This window comes from Cucumis melo, chromosome 6 (assembly GCF_025177605.1).
Source record: "Cucumis melo cultivar AY chromosome 6, USDA_Cmelo_AY_1.0, whole genome shotgun sequence".
Lineage (NCBI taxonomy): Eukaryota > Viridiplantae > Streptophyta > Magnoliopsida > Cucurbitales > Cucurbitaceae > Cucumis > Cucumis melo.
The window spans coordinates 497342-521649 of record NC_066862.1 but is presented as its reverse complement, the minus strand read 5'-3'; the positions used below and the strand labels follow the sequence as shown (position 1 = coordinate 521649).

Here is a 24308-nt window from a genome sequence, read left to right as displayed (position 1 = left end):
TTGTTAAAAAAATAATCTTAGAAATTTTTTCAAGAAATAGAAAAAAAAAATATTTACCGTTCATAAAAAAGTCATTAAATTTCAAAACTTATTATACTTAGTTTTTTTTTAATAAAATATAAATATTTGGTCAATTTTTATACTTATGATAATTTCCCAACAACTTTTACATCTTATTAGTTAAATTTTGTTATATCGGTAAACTAATAATTTTTAAAATGTGTTTTTTAATTTTGTTTTCCTAATTTAAGCTATTTTGAAAGTTCCCAAAAGTTTAATGACTATGTTGACCTAAAATACAAGATTGAAGATTATTTGTGTTTTATAAATGAACCCGGTCTAGAAAAATAATCTCAAAAACTATTTTTTCTGACCTAAAAAAAGAAAAAGAAAAAGAAAAATGGGAAGTAAAAAGAATTATGTAATGAAATGTAAGAGAAATAGGGTTAAAATGGTAATAAGATGCATAAAAAAAGGGAAGAAGAAGATATAAATTGAGTTTTAATTTACAAGAAGGCCATACATACATAGGTTGGATTTGGATTTGGATTTGAAGGAAGAAGTAGAAGGCCCACTTACATTAGAGCAGTCCACAAAAGAAAATAAAATACAAATGCGTTTCATTAATTTATACTCTTCTCGTTCTCTCCATTATCTCTCGCTTTTTCTTTTTTCTTTCTTTATCTCTCTCTCTCTCTTAAAACACTCCCTGTTCCCGCAATCCATCTCTCTCGAACCGCTTCTTCAACTTTCATTCATTTCCTTCTCCTTCTTCTTCTTCTTCTTCTGTCCTCGCACTTACTCACTCACCCGACCCTCACTCTTCCTGCTTCTGAACCCTAGCATCTCGATCTTCCGTCGACATGCTGATGTTTTCGACTGCTACCTCCTCTCAGATTCGCTTCCTCCTACACAGTTTGACTGAATCTAATGCTGAATCCGTTCTCAAAGAGCTTTCTGAGGTATTTTCTTACATCTCTTTCACCTCCTTACTTTCCCTTTTACTTTTACTCTCTTTTCAGCTCCCTTCTGCTCATATAATTCTTTTCTTTTTTTTCTTTCTGCCTCCTGGTTTAGATTTAGATTTATATTTCCCCACTTGCTTTACGTTTTTTTTTTTTTGGCTCAATTCTCCATTCCCCACTACCTTTTATGATTTTGATCTTTAGGCATTCTAGCAATACAGTTTCAGAGTTTGTGTTTTATAGGATTTGGTATCCTTTTATGAATTGGTCAGTGAGAAGTGGGGGGGGGGGGGGGGGGAGGGGTATACCTTGCCGAGTTTTCCTTTTGGCAATAAGATTACTTACGCGAGTTTCAGAGCGACTGCTCTTTCTTTTCAATCGAATATCAGCATTGAGGGTGTTTATATATATATATATATATATATCTGCCTCGAGGGGTGTTTACTTGAAAAGCTTATATATAGCTGCCTTGAGGGTCCTACAATTTGTGTTATGTATTTACTGTACTTATTAAGCTTTTTCTGTTTTCGACTGCCGTTGATTTGGTACCGTCCCTTCTTTTATTTTTCTTCATGGAAGTTATTAATATCTACAACCTGAAGTAGATGAATTAGGAAATAGAGGTTGACTAGATATTATTTTCAAATAGCAACACGGGTTTCACTTAACTAGTGCTTTGATCTTATACACTTATATATATATGCATATATTTGAAGCATTTGACTGAATCAAGATCTTCAATGTTCTTCAGTTTATTGACTGTGGAATTGAAGGAAGCTTCATACTGCTCAGAACTTGTTTGGATCATTTCACCAGTCATGGGACAGATTTGGAAAACCCGCTGTTGCGACTCATCATTTCTTCGGTTTTCAAGCATCTATTGGACAGGCCTAATTTTAGTACAATATTTTGTGAGTCCCTTAAAAGTAGAGATATCAACCAAGTTACTCTCGAGAACATCTCAAATCTGTTAAACTTGTCAATGTGTGAACGAATTGGAGTTGGTCTTGCTGTTTCAGATTCTGAAAATCTTGATGCAAGGCTGTGTGGTAAGTTCTAGAAGTTATTATTGATTATTGATGTTTTCTGGCAGTCAATTTGCTGTCAACTACTATTTTACGACATTGTGATAGTTGCTTTTATATCCAGGGAACTCCTCTAATCTTGAAGCCTGCCATCCTTCCTTTGGTTCTTTTATTAATGCGAATATATAGTTTCCTTTTCAAAAAACAAAAAAAAAGGTGTATATATTTTTTAGATAAGATAATGTGGACATAGTAGTTATTATTATTATTTTTTTTGATAAAAATAAGCATAAATCCCTGGTTGATTTTGCTTTTACGACTGACAACTTATCAACTTTATTTTACGTCACCAAGGGAACTATACTCATTCAGCCAGCCAGCTACTTGGGAAGTATTTTGTTTATTTTTTCCTCGCGGGGACTTCATAGGTTGTGCTTTGCTTTTTCAGGAAAGAACTTCTGCATTAGTCAGATCGAGGAACTTTGTGCTAATGCTGTATCTGTGGATTCCACCCAGCAAATTCAGGATATTATCATGTTCCTCCAACGGTCAGAAGGGCTCTCGAAGCATTTAGATTCCTTCATGCAAATGCTATCCTTGGTGCAGTTAAAAGATGTTACCGAGTTTGTTTTGTCACCACTTCTTTCAGATGAATTGCGAGAGGAGAAATTTTTAAGGTGGCACAGAATATTTATTTTAAATTTAGTCTTCAATATTTCAGTATGATACCTTGGGTTGTCGGTTTTTAATGAATTTGTGTGGGTATCTGAGCTTTTTGTAACATTGTTATTAACTTAAGAAAATTTTCTTTCCACCGCAGGGATGTAAATCTGTCACATGAGTCCCTCGATAATGATTTTGATTCCATCTTAGCTGAAATGGAGAAGGAAATGAGCATGGGAGATATAATGAAGGAACTGGGTTATGGATGTACAGTCAATGCTGCACAATGCAAGGAGATTTTGTCCCTCTTTTTGCCGCTGACGGAGATTACTATCTCTAAGATACTTGGCATGATAGCTCGCAATCACACTGGTCTTGAGGACAGTCGAAATATATATGCAACTTTTAGTCTAGCTTTGGGTTTCAGCGGGTTGTCTGATTTACCATCCTTGAGCTCGTGGGATGTGGATGTTCTCCTAGATACAGTGAAGCAACTTGTAAGCCTTGTTTTCTTCATCTGCATGTTCTGTATACTAATTTATTTCTTACTTTCTTTTCCTCACTGTGCTTTCCTGATACAGGCGCCTAAAGTTGACTGGATAAGGGTAATGGAAAATTTGGATCACGAGGGTTTTTACATTCCTAATGAGGAAGCATTCTCATTTTTCATGTCTGTTTATAGACGTGCATGCCAGGTATAATTTGCTTTACTTGCGATGTCCTGAGATGAAATGATCTATTCCTCATTAACCCAGTCTTTGTTTGAGGTTATAGGATGCGTTTCCTCTTCATACTATTTGTGGGTCCGTTTGGAAGAATATGGAGGGTCAGATTTCTTTCCTTAAACATGCGGTATTGGCACCACCTGAAATATTTACATTTGCTCACTCTGGAAGACAGCTGGTATGGTCAATATTTATGACACTTCTACTTCTTCCCTGTTTTGGTTTGCATGCATCTAGCCTACTTCAATTGCTGTGAAAGTTTGTTGCAGGAACTAATCATTGTCCTGCCTGATTTGGCAGTACGTATCCCTAATATTTTACATTTGATGAGATATTTTTATAGGCCTATATTGATGGATTGCACGGGGATAAGCTTCAACTTGAACATACAAATCAAGCATGGATGTGCCTTGATCTTTTGGCTATACTGTGTGAACTTGCTGAGAGAGGTCATGCTAGATCTGTGCAATCAATTCTGGAGTTTCCTCTTAAACACTGGCCTGAGCTATTGCTACTTGGGATGGCACACACCAACGTACACTTTTTCTTGTCACCTCTACACTAAGGGGTTCATTTTTATTTTGTTTAATTTATTGTATATCAATAATTTATTCGTTAAGCTTGTCCTCTCTGCTATCTCACACATTCACATCCTGATCTGGTTGTAAATTTTACATATTTCTTGCAGACTGCATATAATCTGCTTCAGTACGAAGTTTCTTTTTCAGTCTTCCCATTGATGTTGAGAAATCCTCTTGGTAGTGAATTGATCTTCCAGCTATGGCATCTTAACCCTAATTTGGTGTTACGGGGATTTGTGGATGCTCAAAACAGTGATCCAGACTCCATGCTTAGGATAGTTGACATCTGCCAAGAATTAAAGGTAAACTAATACTAAATTCTCTCTCTCCCCTCTCCCTCTCTCTGTGTGGCAGTGATGATATGAACCAGATTCTTGTTGTATTGATTAAAATTTTCTAACTGTTTCTTTTGTTTTTAAATCTGAAATTTCTTTTTCATCCACCGATATCTTTTTGCAGATACTTTTTTCAGTACTGGATATGATTCCTTATTCCTGCAGCATCAGACTGGCAGCTATTGCTTCACGACAGGAATGTTTAGACCTTGAGAAGTGGTTGAGTAACAATTTGAGCACATACAAAGATGTATTTTTTGAGGTATCATTTTTCATTTGGTTGCCTGACCTTTAGAACTGTGTCCTTGAGACCAACACGTTTATAATTTAAGGAATATATATGTGTTTACGTCTATTTTCTGTTAGCTTTCGAGTTTTCAACTTCGATTATAATGTGCACATTTATGATATTCATTTGCAGGAATGTCTCAAGTTCTTAAAAGGGATTCATTATGGGGGATCTCAAGATTTTTCAACCAAAACTTTCTATCCTTCTAATGCATTTTCAAATATTTATTTGGACACTGCTTCTACCTTTTTGAAGGTACTATGGCACAACTCCAGTACTTTCACCACCAAATTCCTGCTTCTATGCAGGGGTCTAAATGTTATGTTGTACATTTGTCAAATGGAATAGTATGGTTAACCTAGTCGTGAATTTCAGGTTCTTAGATCTAATGTGGGGATTACTGCATCCGCTAAACTATCCGAGGAAATGGAGAAGTTGCAAGATGCAGTTCTGGAGTCAAACCCAAAGCTGCAAAATGGCGAGGCTTCAGATGTCCCTGCAACAGAAGGATATACAGATGACATTGAGGCGGAAGCTAATTCCTACTTCCAACAAATGTTTTCCGGTCAGTTGACCATTGAAGCGATGGTTCAAATGCTTGCTCGGTTCAAGGAATCTTCAGTGAAAAGGTGATGAATCTTTATTACCTTTTGGGCATGAGTGTCTGTTTTTTTTTAAAAATTGTACCACTGTGTGAACGTGTTGATGACTGATTTCCTTGATTTCTCATATCTTTTGATGTTAGATGATTCAACCTTGGCAGAGTCAACTATAGTTTATTTAGGAACCTTTTTCTGTTTCACTCGTGTATAAGTAATTTACATGTTTTTCCACCATCAGCAATCAAGTACACTTGAATCCTTTTCCCATTTGCACATTTTTTTCTGTACTGTAAGTGTTTTAGTGCATCTAATTTGATTACTTTTACCAAGATTTCTAATTTCTTAGTGGCTACATTGCACTGGGCATTAGCAGTATTTTTTTTATATCCACGAGTGCCTGGGTCAGGTTATGTGCATCTCGACTAATCTCACGAGGCAACCCGTGGGCATTAACAGTATTCTTGCCTAAGTTCTTAGAATTCACTGATTCATCATCCACGTTTGTCTGTTTTCTCGTTTAGTTGGATCTTGTATGTGTAGTAGCTTCACATCCGCTTGTAGAGGTCATATGTTCAGACTTCCTTCTATGGCATAGTATTCCATTCCAGTTCTCTTTGATATCTGAATTTTTAATTTCTCTTCCATTTCCGGCAACTGCAGCTTTCTTTGTTTCATCTTTGATGCCATTGTCAGAATGTAGGATCACAGTTATTATTAATCACGTTCTTAACAAAAAAGAAAAAAGGTTTAGCTTGGTTAGAATGGGCAGCTCACGAACTGTGTTATTCTTACAGGGAACAATTAATTTTTGAATGCATGATTGCAAATCTTTTTGAGGAGTACAGATTTTTCCCTAAATATCCTGAAAGACAGCTTAAAATTGCTGCAGTTCTCTTTGGTGAGTTTCTTGTTGAAATTGAGTTTCTTTAATAGGTTAATTTCATCTATCCTTTTGTATCTCAAAAAGTTCGCTCATTTCATTCTTTTTCAGGCTCTGTTATTAAGCATCAGCTTGTAACTCACCTTACACTGGGGATTGCACTTCGTGGTGTCCTTGATGCACTTCGCAAACCTGCAGATTCAAAAGTTGTATTGCATTTTCGAGAGTGGTTTCGATTGTGCTTGCTATATTATTATGGTTAACACCTTTTCTTTGGGCAGATGTTTGTGTTCGGTACGAAGGCTCTAGAGCAGTTTGTGGATCGCTTGATTGAGTGGCCGCAGTACTGCAATCATATTCTGCAAATATCACATTTGCGAAGCACTCATGTAGAACTTGTTGCTTTCATTGAGCAGGCTCTCCTGAGGATATCTGCTGGCCATTCTGATTCGGATGTCCCTGCAGGAAATGTGGAGGTTGCAACTGCTTTCAAATATGATTTTTGTTGCCTTGTTCAGATTATATCTTTGACTTAATTTGGAATTATACTATAATATGCACAAGAAATCATTTGTTACTAATGCCAGAAATGAATGTTTTTGGTAACTCCAAGCCTTCTCAATTATGGGTGAACAATAAGGTACAGTGAAGGGAGAGCTGCTGTAGTGGGAGTTTAGAAATATTTATTGTAATTGGTGCAGAGAAAAGAGAAGTTTCGAGGGGGTGCTCAAATTGGCAGTTTGATGAAGTTGTGATCCATAGAGCTAGCTCTAGGAAACTCTTCAATTCTAAGAGGGCAACCTTGTAGGCGATGTGGGAGAAATGAAGCTTTCTAATCAAGCTTTCATTAAGAAGAATGAAAGAATATACAAAGCTAGATAGAAAACAAGCCCACTAAATAAGATCGAACACCTTGTAATTTCTTCTTGCTGTTGTGTTCACAATGGTGCGGTCTTTGTGGGTGGTAGGAGAAGGACATCAATTATTTGTTGCTGGATTGCTACTTTGCTTATTCCCCTGGAATCTGTGCTTAAGTTCTTTGCTTTGACCCAATTCAAAGTAGAGGCTATGGTTCCATGATTGTGGAGGTGCTCTTGAATTGTCCCTTACATGGGAAGTGTAGAATTATGTGGTGGGCTTATTTTTTTTTCTACTTTGTGGGAGATTGGTTGGAGAGGAATGGTGGATATTTCGAAGGGCTGAGAGATATTAGTAGGATGTTTTGATGGTTCCTCGTGGGTGTCTGCCCATCGGGCTTTTTGTAAATACCAACTCTGGTTTTTTCATTTGAACTGTTAGTTGTGGGTTCCTATTTGCGTGCTTTTTTTGTTTATGCCCTTGTACATTATTTCATCCAAATGTAGGCTTGGTTTCTTAAAACAAAAAGGTTATTTGAAGATGGAATTAGGTTTTTCATATGCTGTTTACCCATTGAGAGGGATAATTTCTTGATGGCAAGTATTATTCAGATGCCTTATTATGTTTTGGTTGATTGCAGTTAAATGGTTCTAGCAACATTCAACCTGGCCAGCAGGTTTCGTCAACAATACAGTTACAACAAAAATATGAAAGTGCCACTGATGATCGACTTGTTGAGGTAAAACCAAATGTACCTTCTATGGGGCAAACTTCAATTCAACCGACTGGTGATGCTTCTGCTAATCAAAAGGTAACTCATTCTCCATTCTCCTAGTTTTTTTTGTCCATCTGTATTAGAGTCTTATTCTATTTGTATTTTCAATCGTCCTAATTATTAACAATAAAATATCTCCTTCTTTCTCTTTGTAAATTGCTACAATTGTGGTTGCAGAATACAACCAATACTCCAGCAGCGCTGGGTCCTTCCCCTGGTTTTGTTCGTCCTTCACGGGGGGCTGCTTCTACCAGTTAGTTCCTCACTGATTAGACATCGAAAATTTTGTTGCTTGTTTGGAAAGAATACAATGGTTATGTTTTATCCTTTGACAGGGTTTGGTTCAGCTTTGAATATTGAAACGCTTGTTGCTGCTGCTGAGAAAAGAGAAACTCCTATTGAGGTACTCGTTCATTGTTCTATCTCTAAACATTTTTTTCAATTTTTCGAGGCTTGACGAATGTGGACGCAATATAGATTCTTATTTCTCTCCTAGATTCTCGGAGTTTACTGTCTTTTATTGATCGTTTGAAATTGGAATGCTGTTTTTGTGATTGCCTTTCCTTTTGGAACGGTACTCTCCACCCCTAGCGCTTAAGGTCTACTTGAATGTGAATACATTTTCTCTGTTAAATATAAAATGTAGAGTTATCTTAAAAATGAAATAAATTTAATAACTAGTGAATTAAAAACAAATTCTTATCCACCCATGCCATGCAGCATCCCGCTGAGGTTTACTTCCTTTCCTTCTAGCGGATTATGAGGATAGGTAACCTTGACCCCTTCTGAATATAAACCAGGTGATAAGGTTGCCTGGACTCATCGATGCTTTAGCCTCCTCTTGTTAAGAAGTTCGGTCTTTTATTTTTTTTAAAAAGCTTAAGATTTTAAAACCGAACAATTTGAACTGACATTGTTGTTCAGCTTTGTTAAAAGGAAATTAGGGTTTATGCCTTATTATTATTTTCCATTGTCATTTTCCTTTTTGGTATTTTTATTTATGCATTATCCTTTTGTGGTTTCTTTGAGGTTTATTTATTCCCCTATGTAAAAGGTCAATTCCCCTATGTAAAAGGTCATTACGTGCTCTCAATTATTGTGAATATTCAATATATTATATAGAATTATCAAGTTACTTTGATTTTAATGCTTTTGTAGTGTATTTTGTTATTCACATTGTAATATAGTTCTTCTATCATAATAATTATTTTTTGCCATGTTTGTGAAAATTCCTTCACTTGCATATTCCAAGTACAAGCAGTAAAATATTGTATTTTCCTTCTATACTAAGAATTAAAGTTTTGGAAGTGTCTCAGCGAGAAGGTGATGCTGTCTGATATACTGCTGCCTGCTTTGGAGTTGTGGTACTTCTTTGAGACTTCCCGATAGGAATGCTATTAGGGTGTTATTTTATTAGAGTAATAGAAGCATATTAGTAATTAGCTAGGAAAGTAGTTAGGGAGCGTGGTTATGCATAGAGAGAGTAGAAAGAGATGAACTTGGGCATTATTTTGGCTAGTGGAGTAGGGCTTGGGTGAGATCTCAAGAGGGGAGGGTCCAAGTACCTTGAGACTCTTGTTTTATTTGTCCATTTTCATTCTTTACATTTCAACTTAGTTTGATTATGTTTTGGTTTTGGTTCCTATTAGCGTTGCTGAGGCACAGTTCGACGCTTGCCTGAGGCACAGTCCGATGCTTGCCTGAGGCACAGTTCGACGCTTGCTTGAGGCTAGGCCATACCGCTTCTTTAGCTAAGAAGCACGGACACGTATATGAGAGATGGTGACACCACCATTTTTTGAAAACCTTGGACACAACACGACAAGGACACATTTATTAAAAAAATTATTTTAAAAAAAATATATACCATCTTTATAGTAAAAAAAATCATAGTAAATGCATTGATGCATTTATATGCTTAAAAGACTTAGCTTGATGTATTCTACATTCAAAAAGTTATTATTATTGTCATATATGTATCTTTTTAGTCTACTTAACAAGTGTTCTATGTATGTCCAATGCATTTATTGCACTAACACGTGTCCGATACGTGTCCACCAAGTGTCAGACACGGACACGATAACCAAAGTAAACCGACCGTGCTTCTTAGCTCTTTAGTAAGGTGCTTGCCTTTTGCACCCGTCAATCGGGTTGAACATACGTTCAATGCGATTATAGTGCTCACCTTCTTCAATTGTTCAACTTTTTTTAAGAAAAAAGAAAGTCTTCACCAACATTTTGATTAAGAGGAAGTAGCAAAGTTTGTAAAGGTAGAAGTAAAGAAAAATCAAACAAAGAATTGAAGGAAAAAAGAGTCAAGGAAGTAGAAACGAAAAGAAAGATGCCGTCTCCCTCTTTTGTAAATTCATTCATCAGCAGTTTGTCAAGAAGGCTATAGCCAAACTGTCAAATGCCAATATTTCTACTCCATACTATACCTTTCTGGTGATGGTTATTGATAGTTTTCCTTAGGAACTTGGACATTCTGAGTGTAATTTTCTCTAGACTAGGTTCACATTGTCTACTCTATACTATGCCCTCTTCTGCATTTTCTAGTTTTTGACTTATTTAGTAGTGTTGAAATGAAGCTTTATATTCCTCTCTATTGTATTTTTATTTAATTGTTGTTTAGCGAGTCTTATTTCTTTGTTATGGGACTTTGAATTTATGTTTGCCCATCTAGCCTTTTGATAGATCTCATTTATGTGTACAGGCTCCCGGATCGGATGTACAGGATAAGATTTCATTTATGATTAATAATATTTCACTCGCTAATCTTGAAGCCAAAGCAAAAGAATTTACAGAAATTTTGAAGGAGCAGTTTTATCCCTGGTTTGCTCAGTATATGGTCATGAAGAGGTTTGAAGTTACTCTGAATTCTTGTATGCATTTTTGTACAGAACTAATTGCAGTGTGTATTGTAATTTATTGGAGGGTACCATTGAGCTGAAAACTGAAAACCGTGGGGTACAGTTTAGTATGGGGGGGGGGGGGGGGGGGGACTGTCAGGATGTACTAGAAAAATTCGGCTAGAGAAAATATTGGTTTATACACAAGTTATATTTTAACATCCGATATTATATTACAGGGCTAGCATCGAGCCGAATTTCCATGATTTGTACTTGAAGTTCCTGGACAGAGTTAACTCAAAAGCTTTAAGTAAAGAGATCGTTCAGGCTACTTATGAGAACTGCAAGGTGTTCGTTTCTTCTTGGATAATGTGAGGTGCAACCATTGCCTGGCATTGTAGTTAGCTTTTGTTTTTTCTTCTCTCTCCAGGTTCTGTTAGGATCAGACCTTATAAAGTCAAGTTCAGAAGAACGTTCATTACTTAAGAATTTGGGAAGCTGGCTTGGGAAACTAACAATTGGCAGGAACCAAGTGCTGCGAGCCCGTGAAATAGATCCAAAATCTTTGATAATTGAGGTAATAAAGCATCTACTCGTGTTGTTTAGATTCATTCCACGGAGGGAGTTTGAGATTTTTTCTTCCACTTTACATCATTTTTGTTTTCTTGAAAACCATATTTCTTAATGTTAGTTTCTGTTTCATTGTTATTTTCTTCTTCGTACTCATTTTTTGTCTTGACAGGCATATGAAAAGGGGCTAATGATTGCAGTAATACCATTTACTTCCAAGGTATGGTCACACTGTGTGAGGAATATTTTTGGTAGTTTTTTTTGAGTATCGCAATCTTACCTTTATATTATTATGGCTGTAGATCCTTGAACCATGTCAAAGTAGTTTAGCATACCAACCTCCAAACCCTTGGACCATGGGCATTCTTGGACTACTGGCTGAGATTTATTCAATGCCTAACTTGAAAATGAACCTCAAGTTTGATATTGAGGTATGTATGCACGCTTCAAGATGGTAAATGGCTATGGATACAGTTAGCTATAAATTCTCAAGATAATTAGTACTGCTGACTTGGGATAAGAGAATTTCATTGATTAAATGAAAAATGCCCAGTCTATTAGGGGAAATGAAGTTCTTATCATTGAATTTAATTCATTCAGAAATTTCATAGTTTGACTTTGATTTTGTACAGGTTTTATTCAAGAATCTCAGTGTGGATATGAAAGAAATAACACCAACTTCTCTTCTCAAAGACCGGAAGAGAGAAATTGATGGCAATCCTGATTTTTCGAATAAGGATGTTGGAGCATCTCAGACACAGATGGTAGCTGAAGTGAAATCTGGCTTAATGTCTTCTTTAAATCAAGTGGAGCTCCCGCTAGAGGTTGCAACACCATCAAATTCTGGAAATCATACTCACCTGTTATCCCAGGTTCGTTCTTTCTTGAGGTTTTTCTTATCTAAGAGACAAAGATTATGTGACAAATTTAATTAAAAACATTTTATAAATTGGAATGACAGAGTATCATTAATCGTGATTGTTAAATGAGAGTATAAAAAAGATAATTATCCCTGTAATTGTCACTAAAGCAAAAGGAGGGGGAGATGAGATAGCCTTCGTTATCAAAGGGAAACTACAAAAGAAGGGAGAGATGAGATCCCCACAGGTTATAAAAAAGAAGCCCAATGGGTATAAATATGAGTTAGGCTATAATTACAGAAGAATTTAAAGATAGAAGACCAAGTAGAAGCAAAAAGAGTGACGAGAACCCAGAAAACGTCCCTAGTTAGTTCATAGTTCATGAATACAAAACTAAACCGAAGTCTCCAGAGGTCCATGACCCCATTGGACCTAATGATTTTCATTTGAGCATGAAACCCGAGGCCCTCAATAAGGTGAAGAAGGGCATCAGAGGCTTCGCTGGGCCAACACCATTACAATTTGAACAACCCATAGCAAAGGGCAAAAAAAAAAAAAAAAAAATTCAGGGGAGGGAGGATAATGATGCAGAGTTCTTTGGATTCTACAACAAGTATGCAGATTTTAAGACGAGAAAATCCATACGAAGACTTTGACCTTCACCTTCTCAGGACATCTGGCTTTCCATATAAGAATAGGACTTGGTCTGTTTAATGTAGGTTTCTTCGCAACAAGCACTAGAAGAGGACTTAAAACTAAAAAGAAACCATCATTTTCCAACATCCAAAGAATAACATCATCTCTATTATTAGGCCTAAACACTTGGAGCTTGGTCATAAGTTTGACATCAATAACATTTCTTCTAAACTTGAAATACCCAACATGGAGAGAGTCAGATGAGCAATGGCTGACCGTTGAGTCCTAGCAGTCAGAATTCTAAAAAGTCCTGGAAATAATACGCATGAGTGAATTCGAAAAAAATTGTTGTAATTGCAGAAGGAAAGGAATGCTAGTATTTTTTGAGATAAGGGTAATTGCTTTGATTTTTTTTTTTTACATTTTACGGCTTCCGATTAGAGCGGCCTTCCAATTTTCGTAATTGCACCACTCAAACGACCAACCTAAACTAGAGTGTCTTTTTGTCATTCCTTTGCTTTGATTTTTTCTCTTCAACAGCTTTTGTTTTATTGGGTGCCATGTTGTAATGCTTACCTTTTGAATTTGAACTGAAGTTCTTGCTCTCTTCTAAAAAATGAAAAGCGGGGTTATTTAGTACACCGATATATAATCTTCAATTTCTCATTAATGTCTAACTATTACTCCTAAGTTTTTGTTTTCTTCTTCGTAAGTTTGTTTTCTTTTCATAATTAAACTGAAGTCTTTGGGAAACCTTGCTTACTTCCAAAAATATTGTCATCCAAAAAATACTTTGCATGAAAATTTCAATTTTCTTAAGTATTTTCCTCCACATATCTTTGTTACATTTTCTGGTGACAGACCTGGTCTGCTAGTTTGGTGCTGGGCTGGAAAGAGAGCCAAAATAGGCAGATTAAACCCCCATGCTATTTCAGATTGGACAAACTTTCTGTTTTATTTTGTTGGAATTGCTAATGGTGTTTTTTTATGCTTTAAATTATTTGTGGTTGTAGTATGCTGCCCCACTTCATCTTTCTTCTGGCACATTAATGGAAGATGAAAAGCTTGCTGCGCTGGGCTTGTCTGATCAGCTTCCTACTGCCCAGGGACTTTTACAAGCTACACCATCGCCATCACCATTCTCAACGAATCAGGTATGATTGCATTGCATTCTAATTTGGATAACATAATCTTGCTTATTGGCTATTTTTCGTTATTGCAGCTTCCTGCAGGTATCCCTAATATAGGAAGTCTTGTTGTGATCAACCAGAAACTTAATAGTTTGGGCTTGCACATTCATTTTCAGAGGTTTGGAGCTTATACTACTATAACCCTTTAGCTTAAGTAATTATCTATGGTACAGCTATTTTTGGTAAAATGAGTTGTGCTTATATCTTCCTGCACATGTTACAGAGCAGTTCCAATTGCAATGGATAGAGCTGTGAAAGAGATTGTTTCTGGTATTGTGCAGCGTAGTGTCTCTATAGCTACCCAAACAACAAAGGAACTGGTTTTGAAGGTATTCTCGACAAGTTAACTTGATTGACATGCTCTTTTTGAAATGATCCTACCTCATTTTGCAATTTCACATATCTACTGAGCTTATCTCCTTGTTTGGGTTTTGTTTAGAATTGAGGAAGTACTTTCCATGAATGAATATTTTTTATACTGTTTCCATCCACGAGGTTCGTTTCATTGCTTTTGGCTATTTAACTGCCTGGCTTATGAAGTTATTGCTGATTGGATGAGAAAGCACTGGCGTCTTGCAAGATATCTGTTAAAACTTGCCTTTACTTGTCCTTCCTAATTCTGTATTTCTTAAAGTACTCTTTTAGGAGTATGTGACACTTGTCCATTTTCTTTTCTGTTTCTCGTTCAGAAAACATACCATACACTTGCTAATTTCTAATTAAAGTGCTCAACTATGTCTCGTATGTATGTCATCACTGAACTTTTATTGTCTAGTTCTATAGTGTTTTCCTTGAATGTTTAAGGAATTCAACTATTGCATTGTTCTCGGTTTTGATTGGAAGTCTCATTTTTGGCTCTAAAATGTCTTTTTTTTACTTATTAGATGGGCACCTCCCTGAATTTTTGAACTTATTGTTGTTGTCTGTCTTTTGAATTTTCTATAGTTAACTTTTTTGCTTTATTCCACATTTTCATTAGTTTTGTTCCTTCCATTTATTTGAATCATCTGCGATTGTAGGATTATGCAATGGAATCAGATGAGACCCGAATATTTAATGCTGCACATTTGATGGTTGCTAGTCTGGCTGGATGTCTAGCACATGTGACTTGCAAGGTTTTTCATCTTACGTTTAACTTTTAAGATTACACAATTTTTATTAAGTCAAGCTTACTATGGTTGATTGTTTCATTTTCAATCAACTGAGTGCAACTTATTTGCTGTAGGAACCCTTACGAGGTTCAATATCGAGTCAACTCAGAAGTTCTCTTCAGAACTTGGGCGTTGCTAGTGATCTGCTTGAGCAAGCTGTTCAGCTTGTTACAAATGATAACCTTGATCTTGGTTGTGCCATAATTGAACAGGCTGCTACAGACAAGGTCAGTAAATTCTGAAATTGTGTATCGAGGTCTTGATATTCTGAGATTAGTTTATGGTTCAATTGGCAGGGAATCTTTACCATCTCCATGTTCGGCAGTCGTATTTTTATAGAGCTGAAAAGCTTTAGTGCTTTGTGTTGGAAAAATTATGTCAAGCTTACACACAGTTGCATGTGATTTTCTCTTTTGTAACAATTGGAGTTTCTTTTTAATTGTTTAAATTTTACTTTAGTGTTTTTCGTTACCATTTTATTGAATTTTGTACTCTACATAATGCTTAAAGTTTTTAAATTGATTTGCCTTTAAGTATTTATTATAATCTGACTTAATTTTGTACTGTACACAGTACTTAGGGTTTCTAAATCGACTTGCACTTGAAAAATACTTGCAGCCTTGATTTTTTTTTTGGTTATTTAATTGTTTTTTGTCAAGTTCTTACCTCCCTTTAGATAAGTGCTTCCAATCATTCCCTACCTTCTATTGATTTGACTGTGGGGGCCATCAGAAATTTATCTTTGAAGAAATCATATCTTTTAAACTTTTGTTTCTGGTATTATATAGTAATATACCACGTGATTTATAATTTTTTTTTTTTGGCAATTGTGTGTTTCTTAGGCAATACAAACCATTGATGGAGAAATAGCTCAACAGCTCTCTTTAAGAAGGAAGCATCGGGAGGGTGTTAATGCAACCTTTTTTGACACTGGCATGTATGCACAAGGACCTCTTGGTGTTGTGCCTGAGGCTCTCCGCCCTAAACCAGGACATCTGTCCGTTTCACAACAACGAGTTTACGAGGTTTGCTCCCTTCTCATTGCTTGTAATTTTGATGTTTATAAAAACAAACAGATAAAAAAATAGGGTAAATTTTTTGGCATATCCTTCAGGATTTTGTTAGGCTTCCGTTGCAAAATCAAAATAGCCAAGCTGCACAGTCTACTGGTTCTTCAGTTACAGTTAGTGGTACTGGTTTGAGCAATCAATTTGGTTTGTCATCGGGACAACTTAACTCAGGATACACGTCTGGACTTGTTACTGGGCTTGAAGGAGTATCTCGGTCGGTGGATGATACTGTAGACCCTAGCTCTGTGCCCCAACTAAGGTTTTCTAGACCGGCCAATGTCTTGTATTGTTTCAGTTATAAGCGCATTTAGTTGCCCTGATCATTCCCTCTGTTCAATATCTCAGTGCACCTTCAGGACATATTGCTGCTGATGGTGTTGGTGTACGAGGTGCAGAAAATGATTTGGTTGTTCCTTCTTTCCCCTCGGCTGCTTCAGCCCCTGAGCTACATGCAGTTGACACATCTGACAGTATAAAGGTTGGACAATTACTTTTATATTTCAATAATAAGTTTGCTCCCGAGTGACATACTTCTAATTGTTTGTGTGCACATGTTTTAGGAACCTGGATCCTCTACCCAGCCCTTGCCCTCACCAATCACTACTGATCGGCTTGCAACTACTATGTCTGAACCCTCACTTACTACCAGAGATGCATTGGATAAATTCCAAGTTATTTCACAAAAGGTTGGCGCTACTCTTAAGCCTAACTATGCTCTTCTTAAACGTCCAATTCCAGTTAACATAGTTCCATTGTCTATGAATAATGCTTGTCTATACGTTGTATTTTCATTTGAATATAGGAGATACAAGGACTTGCATTTATTTTCGCTAAATGCTCTTGACCTTTCATTTTGATTTGGACCCTTTGGCATGCAAGGGGGGATTGTTTAGGGGATGATAGATGTATGGAGAAGGGTGATTTGAGTTGTTTGCCCCTTAATTTTCTTAGCATTTTGTTGAGTGTTATATCATATATGTAACTTGTAATAGTATAAAGGAAGGGGCCTGCATGCAATCAATAGAAACTGAGTTGCTGGAGCCCTTTGATATTGGGAATAATGATATCGGCCTTTAATTTTTGCAACACCGTTGCTTTGCTTTTTTAGATGTTACCTTAGCTTATAAACTAACCCTAATGTTTTGTGTCAGTTGGAGGCTCTGGTTAGTAGTGAGGCTCGGGAAGCTGAATTCCAGGTATATTGTCTTTTTCCCTTTCACTTCTATCACCATGGGCATTTGAAATCTAGTTTTATGTATTCAACGAGTGACTATGGGTCTGCCATTCGAAAGTTAAAGCTTCCATTTAAATGATTTTTGTTCAGGGTGTTATTGCCGAGGTTCCTGAGATCATACTAAGATGTATAAGTCGGGATGAAGCTGCTCTTGCTGTGGCTCAAAAGGTTGTTTAATTTTGTCTTGAACTGAGAGGCGGTTGTCATTTTCTTTTTCTCACCTTATTTGTTTGTCAATTGATTGTTTTAATAGACTCTATGCTGCTTTATCTCCCTCATTCTGGATTTACATTTGTGATACAGGTGTTTAAAGTTTTATATGAGAATGCATCAAACACTTTCCATGTGGGTGCCCATCTTGCTATTCTGATTGCGATTCGCGATGTTTGCAAGCTAGTTGTGAAGGAACTTACTAGCTGGGTATGGTCTAGTAGTTTAAAGTTTATTGTTCCAAATGGGGATGCAATCTGGAAACCATTTATACCTTTTACATTCATTACTGTTTCTTCATTTTCTTTCTTGATCTTAGATTTGTTTACCTACTTAATTTCTTCATTTGAATGTACATATGTGCACGGACATAAATATATCCACACTGAAGGCACAGAAGTAGAGAGGGATGTATGAAAAAAAATAGTTGTCGTAGAATGGGTACCTTAACTTTAAGCTTGTTCCTGTTATATATTGTTGTATTGATTTTAGATGTTGTATATTGATTGCTATACAAGATATGTTGTAATTATACTAACCCATTTCATAATTGTACTAAGTAATATTGATGCGAGGTTTTATAGAAAGATAATGAGAGATAGGGGAGTGATCTGGCTGCATGGGTGGGGCATGGGGTACCTCTATGTGGCTATGCCTATTTCCCAAGCACAATGTGCCAATCATGGGCACATATGCTTGGGGTAGCGACATGGTCGGAGTGCCACACCCCTACATTGGACAGGGAGGGAGAGTGGGATGTCGAGTAAAGGTAGAAGTATGAAATTGCTTAGATAATGCTTGCATTTGGTTGTTGGTGTAGTCTTGATGGGCTTGCTGTTACAAGACGAGATGATCTGCTATTGCTCCCCGTTTGGAGGCAACGTGGTCGGTTCCCACAACTCCTACAAAAAAAAAAAAAATAAAAAATAATGAGAGGACAGAATTAAATAAATGGGTTCACTTTTTTTTTGGTATGAAAAAACATAACTTTTTATTGAGTAAATGATAAAAATGAAAAGAGACAGCTCCAAAATATGTGAAACAAAGAACGCAATAGAAAAAATACATAAGAAGTATGCCTTGCAAAGGAGAAGAAATAAAGACTAAGATAAAAAACACGTATAGAAAATTACAATAGCAACTGGGGCAATGCAAAGCAGCCAAGGGAGAACATGAAAAAACTCCTAAAATTATTTGAGAATTGCACACCACTTCTAAATTTCAAAAAGAACCCTCTAGCAATCGAACTTCATCTTTTGACATGAACTATGTGAATATAATAGTTTTTATATTATTTAATTCATTACCTTGCTTTATAATTTTCCTGGCCCGAGGGTTTTCTTATTAATATGTGGAACAACCTACTGACGTTCTACATAATGCAGACGTGTGTATAGATCTGTTTGCAGACATGTATATGTATGTTTGTATGCATGTATATATGTGTGCGTATATACTTATATACCAAATTCTTCATGCGCTAAAATTTATTTACTAAATCTATCTTGTTTTTAACTCTTAGTTTCTTTGCTAGAAATGCTTTTCTAAAGCCAAACTTTGAAATGTCATGTCATCTACAACTTTATTGTTTACAGGTGATTTACTCCGAGGAAGAACGAAAGTACAACAAGGACATCACTCTTGGCCTTATTCGCAGTGAATTATTGAATCTTGCAGAGTATAATGTTCATATGGCGAAACTAATTGATGGAGGCAGGAATAGTAAGTCAACGTATTGATTTCATTAATATTTCCTTTTTTTTTTGGTGTCTGTATGAACTGACCATTTATGCAATTTTTCAGAGGCTGCAACAGAGTTTGCTATATCCCTCCTCCAAACCTTGGTTGTGGATGAATCGAGTGTAATTTCAGAACTTCACAATCTTGTTGATGCATTAACTAAGGTTTGTGTTGTAGGAGAGTTACTGGAGGACTCTTCCTTGGTACTTTTCTAAAGTCTCTTTGTCGTTTAATTGCTAGGTTGCTGCAAAACCTGGATCTTCTGAGCCTTTGCAGCATCTGGTTGAGATAATCAAGAATCCTGCTTCTAGTATAGCTGCCATTTCTGGGGTTAATGTTGGGAAAGAGGATAAGGCTAGACTTGCCAGAGACAAGAAGGTTTCTTAAGAAGATTGCTATAATTACTATAACGATGAGAGATGTGTCTTGTGTTTTCTTGATTCCTCAGATTTTTGCCCTTTCCTGTAACAGGCTCCTGTACCTTCCATAGCAAACAGGGAAGATTCTAGTATTCTTGAATCTGAAGATCCAGCTGGTTTCCGTGATCAGGTAATTTGGTTATCCTTTATGATATCTCACGATGTTATTTTTGCATCACCATCTAACGCTCTGGGAGCTTTTATAAGAGACAAGAACTGTTTGAAACTGTAGACATCAGTTTTTGGAGTGTGAATGTCAGAGTTACTCTTTAGGGATCTAAACGCCATTAGAGATAGTTCTCTTAAGAAGGGTGTAATATTGAACTATATTATTGAATGTATAAATTCAGAAATATTTCTGTTTTTAATTTCCTTATTTATTACATGATATTGAACCATTTAAAAAAATTTAAGTAAGTTTTTGTATTTATAGAAACTTCTGACAAAAAGCATTCTATTATTAGAAATAAATTATTAATATTTGAACCTCTCAATATATTGTTTCAAAAAGAAAGGGAAAGGAAAAAGAAAAAAGACCCTTGCATTGTTACATAGTTCATTATCTTTTTTACTCCATGTTTCTAGGAGAGTACGTAAACTTAACAAATGTCTTGTGCCAACATCACTGGAATGTTAGGTGATATATATTTTAAAAATTATCTTTTAACTACTGTTCCGTTGCCATGACATTGTCTTATAGCTTATGACTAATTGTATCCATGTCACATCTTCTCTGTTTTGTATCTACGTTTGGGCCTTGGCTCTACGCAATCTTACCTCCCAAGTAAATGCAGAAAAGCTATTGATCTTTCTGTAAATATGTAAATGCAAAAATAGAACTTAGAACGTCCTCAATTGCTTTGTTCTTTCAACAATTACCAACAGATGGATTAGAGACATTTTCAGATGAAAAAGACGTGTATCTATTGATTTCAAGATTTCAATTTACTTCTTGTAGGTGTCAATACTATTTGCTGAATGGTACCGGATATGTGAGCTTCCTGGTGCTAATGAAGCTGCCTTTAACCATTTCATATTACAATTACATCAGAATGGACTTCTGAAAGGGGATGATATGACTGATCGGTTTTTCCGTTTACTAACGGTATGCTTTAATTTGTTTGTTTTGTTTTGTTTTGTTTTTCTAATTTGTGTTTAGCATTGAATCTTATTTTTATTTTGCCAACTCACTGTATCCGTGGCAATGTAGGAGATTTCTGTGGCACATTGCTTATCATCTGAAGTAATTAACTCGGGTGCATTACAATCACCCCAACAAATACAGAATCTTTCCTTCCTTGCAATTGACATTTATGCCAAGCTTGTATTTTCAATCTTGAAGGTGAGAACACACACATGCATCTTGCTGTTGTAAAATATTGCCCCGTCTCATTTTTTGGTCCTTCTGCAATTAATTTTTTTTCTTCATATACCCGTGTGTCTACTGTATCTATATCTTCATCCTCTTGAATACAGGTTCGTTATTTGCTTCTGACATGTTCTGTTCTTTTATTTCCAGGGATCTGGTAAAACGGCTCTTTTATCTAGGGTAATGGGCTATAGAAGTACTTTGTGCCGTATTTATATTTTGCATGGTTGTTCATGACTTAGTAATTCTATTCCGTATTGCTACAGATTCTGGCAGTGACCGTAAGATTTATTCAGAAAGATGCCGAGGAGAAGAAAGGATCATTTAATCCAAGACCATATTTTAGATTGTTTATTAACTGGCTTCCTGACCTTGGGTCTTTAGAACCTATTGTTGACGGTGCCAACTTTCAGGTATGAAATCACTCGTTCCTAATAATTGCTTCTTTCTTTCCTTCATGAATAATCTAAATTTTGGGTCACCACGTTGCAGATATTGACGGCTTTTGCTAATGCATTTCATGCTTTACACCCTCTTAAGATTCCAGCATTCAGGTTAGCGTCTGTTCTTTGGCTCCTAATTTGATCTTTGACCGAGGAAATAATTGTTAGGTGGGGAATTAGATTTTGTAATTAGATCTCTAATGGTACCAATTCTTGTGGCTATCATTTTCTTTATAAATTTTTGATATTATTCTCATTTCTGAATCAAAAGTTTTATTTAGAGGAAAAAAATTATTCAATAAGGATCGTGGCCTATATCTATGGATGTGTATTAAAGATTGCACAGATACGTTTTGTTCTTTTCTTTAATTTTCTATTATTGCAATGACTTAATGCCTGGGTTGATACTTTCCCCAGCTATGCTTGGCTTGAGTTGGTTAGTCATAGAAGTTTTATGCCGAAGATGCTTACTGGGAATAGTCAGAAGGGTTGGCCTTACATCCAACGTTTGCTGGTAGACATGTTTCAATTCATGGAGCCTTTTTTGCGGAACGCTGAACTTGGACCACCGGTTTGCCCTTCTTTTTTGTGCTGTCCTCCGTCTCAATAATGGACGAGTGTTTCTTTTGTATAGTTGCATTTATTTTCTATCGTCTATTTTTGCAGGTTCATTTTCTTTATAAAGGCACTCTTAGGGTGTTGCTAGTCTTACTTCATGATTTCCCCGAGTTTCTATGTGACTATCATTTTACCTTCTGCGATGTGATTCCTCCTAGCTGCATTCAGATGCGGAATATCATCCTTAGTGCCTTTCCTCGAAACATGAGACTTCCAGATCCATCCACTCCCAACTTGAAGGTCTAGTCTTCATATTCTAGCGAGCATTTTGATTATGGAAACTAAATTATGAGGTACTAAAGAAGTTCCATCACATGCAGATTGACTTGCTTGCGGAAATCAATCAATCTCCACGTATTCTGTCTGAGGTGGATGGAGCTCTTAAATCAAAACAGATGAAGGCTGATGTGGATGAGTATCTCAAGGTATTTTCTTTTGGCGTTTACTATTTATACATGCAAGGAAGATTGATTGGTTTCACACGTGAGTTAAAAAAAAAAAAAAAACGGCAACACAATACTCAGATTCTTGTTTTTGAACAATTGGGAAGTCCAAGATTTCTTTACTGAATGAATGAATGAATTATTCAGCCTAGCTACGGCTATTTAAAGGTGTGGAAGAGAATAACTAATTCCTTGACAACCTGTAGCTAACGGCTATGAAGCCTTACTAAAAACAGCTAGCTCTTAAAATAAATGCATTTTACAAATAGAACTAAAGAAAACGGCATAGCTTCCAAAAGGTTCACAAGCTACTTCAATTCTTTTCTCATTTGTGAACAAGGAACAAGCTTTATCGTTTTTGTTTGTAGTTTAAGGAAGATTGTTAAGGGCAAGAACTGGTGATAGTTTTTTTTTTCCTACTATTATTGATATTTTACATTTATTTTTAAATAAAATTTTGAATCTTTATTTCAGGCATTTTTCTCTCTTGGCTGCCCATCCTTTATCTCCATTGTTGTCGTGTACTATATTTTCCTCACGTACATCTGCATTACTGTTCTTTCCCCTTTTTTTTTCCTCTCTGCAGACCAGGCAACAGGGATCCTCGTTTCTGGCTGATCTGAAGCAGAAATTGCTCCTTCCTCCCAGTGAAGCTGCTTCTGCTGGGACCCGTTACAATGTGCCTTTGATAAACTCCCTTGTACTCTACGTTGGGATGCAGGTACTTGGTTCTCTACCTTTCAAACCGTTTTTGTACTTGGTGATTATCTCTGGCCGATGCTTCAATTGTACATTGTGCACAACGTCAGCGTGCAACAGTTTTAGGATTTCTCATTCATTTTTCGATTCATTATTCTGTTTTGAACTTAAAAGATGGTGGTGATGTTTATACAACTGTTCAGGCCATCCAACAACTTCAGGCAAGAAGTCCTCATGCGCAGTCAAGTGCTAATACTGTTACATTAGCAGTATTCTTGGTGGGAGCTGCTTTAGATATTTTCCAGACTCTGATTGTGGAGTTGGATACTGAAGGGCGTTACCTCTTCCTCAATGCTGTTGCAAACCAACTTCGATATCCGAATACCCACACTCACTATTTTTCTTTTGTCCTCCTATACTTATTTGCAGAATCAACTCAGGTCAGTTATTCTTTTTGCAGAAATTTTTCTTCCGTTAGTATATATATTTTTTGAAAAAGTAAATAATAAAATGTTATTGGAATGATGGCAGGAAATTATCCAGGAGCAGATAACAAGGGTGTTGTTGGAACGCCTAATTGTTAATCGACCTCATCCATGGGGTCTGCTGATTACTTTCATTGAGCTTATTAAGGTAAATAAAAATCCCAACCTGTATCCATTTTAAACATCTCTCATATTTATTACATTAATATACTAAGGTGAGAGTATGTGTAATATTTTCAGAACCCAAGATATAACTTTTGGAACCGCTCCTTCATAAGATGTGCACCTGACATCGAAAGACTATTCGAGTCGGTATCTAGATCCTGCGGTGGACCTAAATCTGCAGATGAAAATATGGTTCAAAATTGGGTTCCCGACACCGCCCACTAATTTGTAATATATTTGCCTCTTTTCATTCATGTGTACCACACTTCTATTTAATTCCCCATTTAACTATTCTGTAAATATTATTTCTTGCTCAATTTAAAGTTAATATGATTTCCAATTTCTTGATTGTGAAAGGCTTCCACCAAGCTTCGGATTTCATTTAGTCTCATCTTTTGTGCATTAATCTCCGGTTCCTATTCTTTTTTGTTTATCTCTAATTTCTAAACACTTGACTAC

General features: G+C 36.2%; 1 protein-coding gene across 1 annotated transcript; it reads left to right on the top strand.

The window, feature by feature from the left end:
- The first annotated feature begins 652 nt into the window (after window positions 1–652).
- On the top strand, window positions 653–24189 carry LOC103483121 (uncharacterized). The gene is made up of 51 exons (XM_051085819.1): window positions 653–962; window positions 1717–2014; window positions 2439–2667; window positions 2811–3150; window positions 3235–3348; window positions 3428–3556; window positions 3722–3913; window positions 4067–4261; window positions 4419–4556; window positions 4716–4838; window positions 4959–5212; window positions 5980–6083; window positions 6177–6271; window positions 6347–6541; window positions 7564–7734; window positions 7876–7951; window positions 8034–8101; window positions 10412–10557; window positions 10787–10895; window positions 10978–11124; window positions 11290–11337; window positions 11420–11548; window positions 11750–11989; window positions 13627–13767; window positions 13836–13921; window positions 14027–14132; window positions 14823–14918; window positions 15029–15181; window positions 15797–15979; window positions 16069–16283; window positions 16370–16502; window positions 16585–16710; window positions 17176–17220; window positions 17349–17426; window positions 17562–17678; window positions 19064–19190; window positions 19272–19372; window positions 19449–19586; window positions 19680–19757; window positions 20586–20732; window positions 20838–20969; window positions 21147–21176; window positions 21263–21409; window positions 21489–21550; window positions 21857–22010; window positions 22106–22297; window positions 22378–22482; window positions 23087–23221; window positions 23403–23639; window positions 23731–23832; window positions 23925–24189. The coding sequence occupies exons 1-51, from the start codon at window positions 864–866 to the stop codon at window positions 24072–24074; spliced, it is 7155 nt and encodes a 2384-aa protein (XP_050941776.1). The 5' UTR covers window positions 653–863; the 3' UTR covers window positions 24075–24189.
- The last annotated feature ends 119 nt before the right edge of the window (window positions 24190–24308 follow it).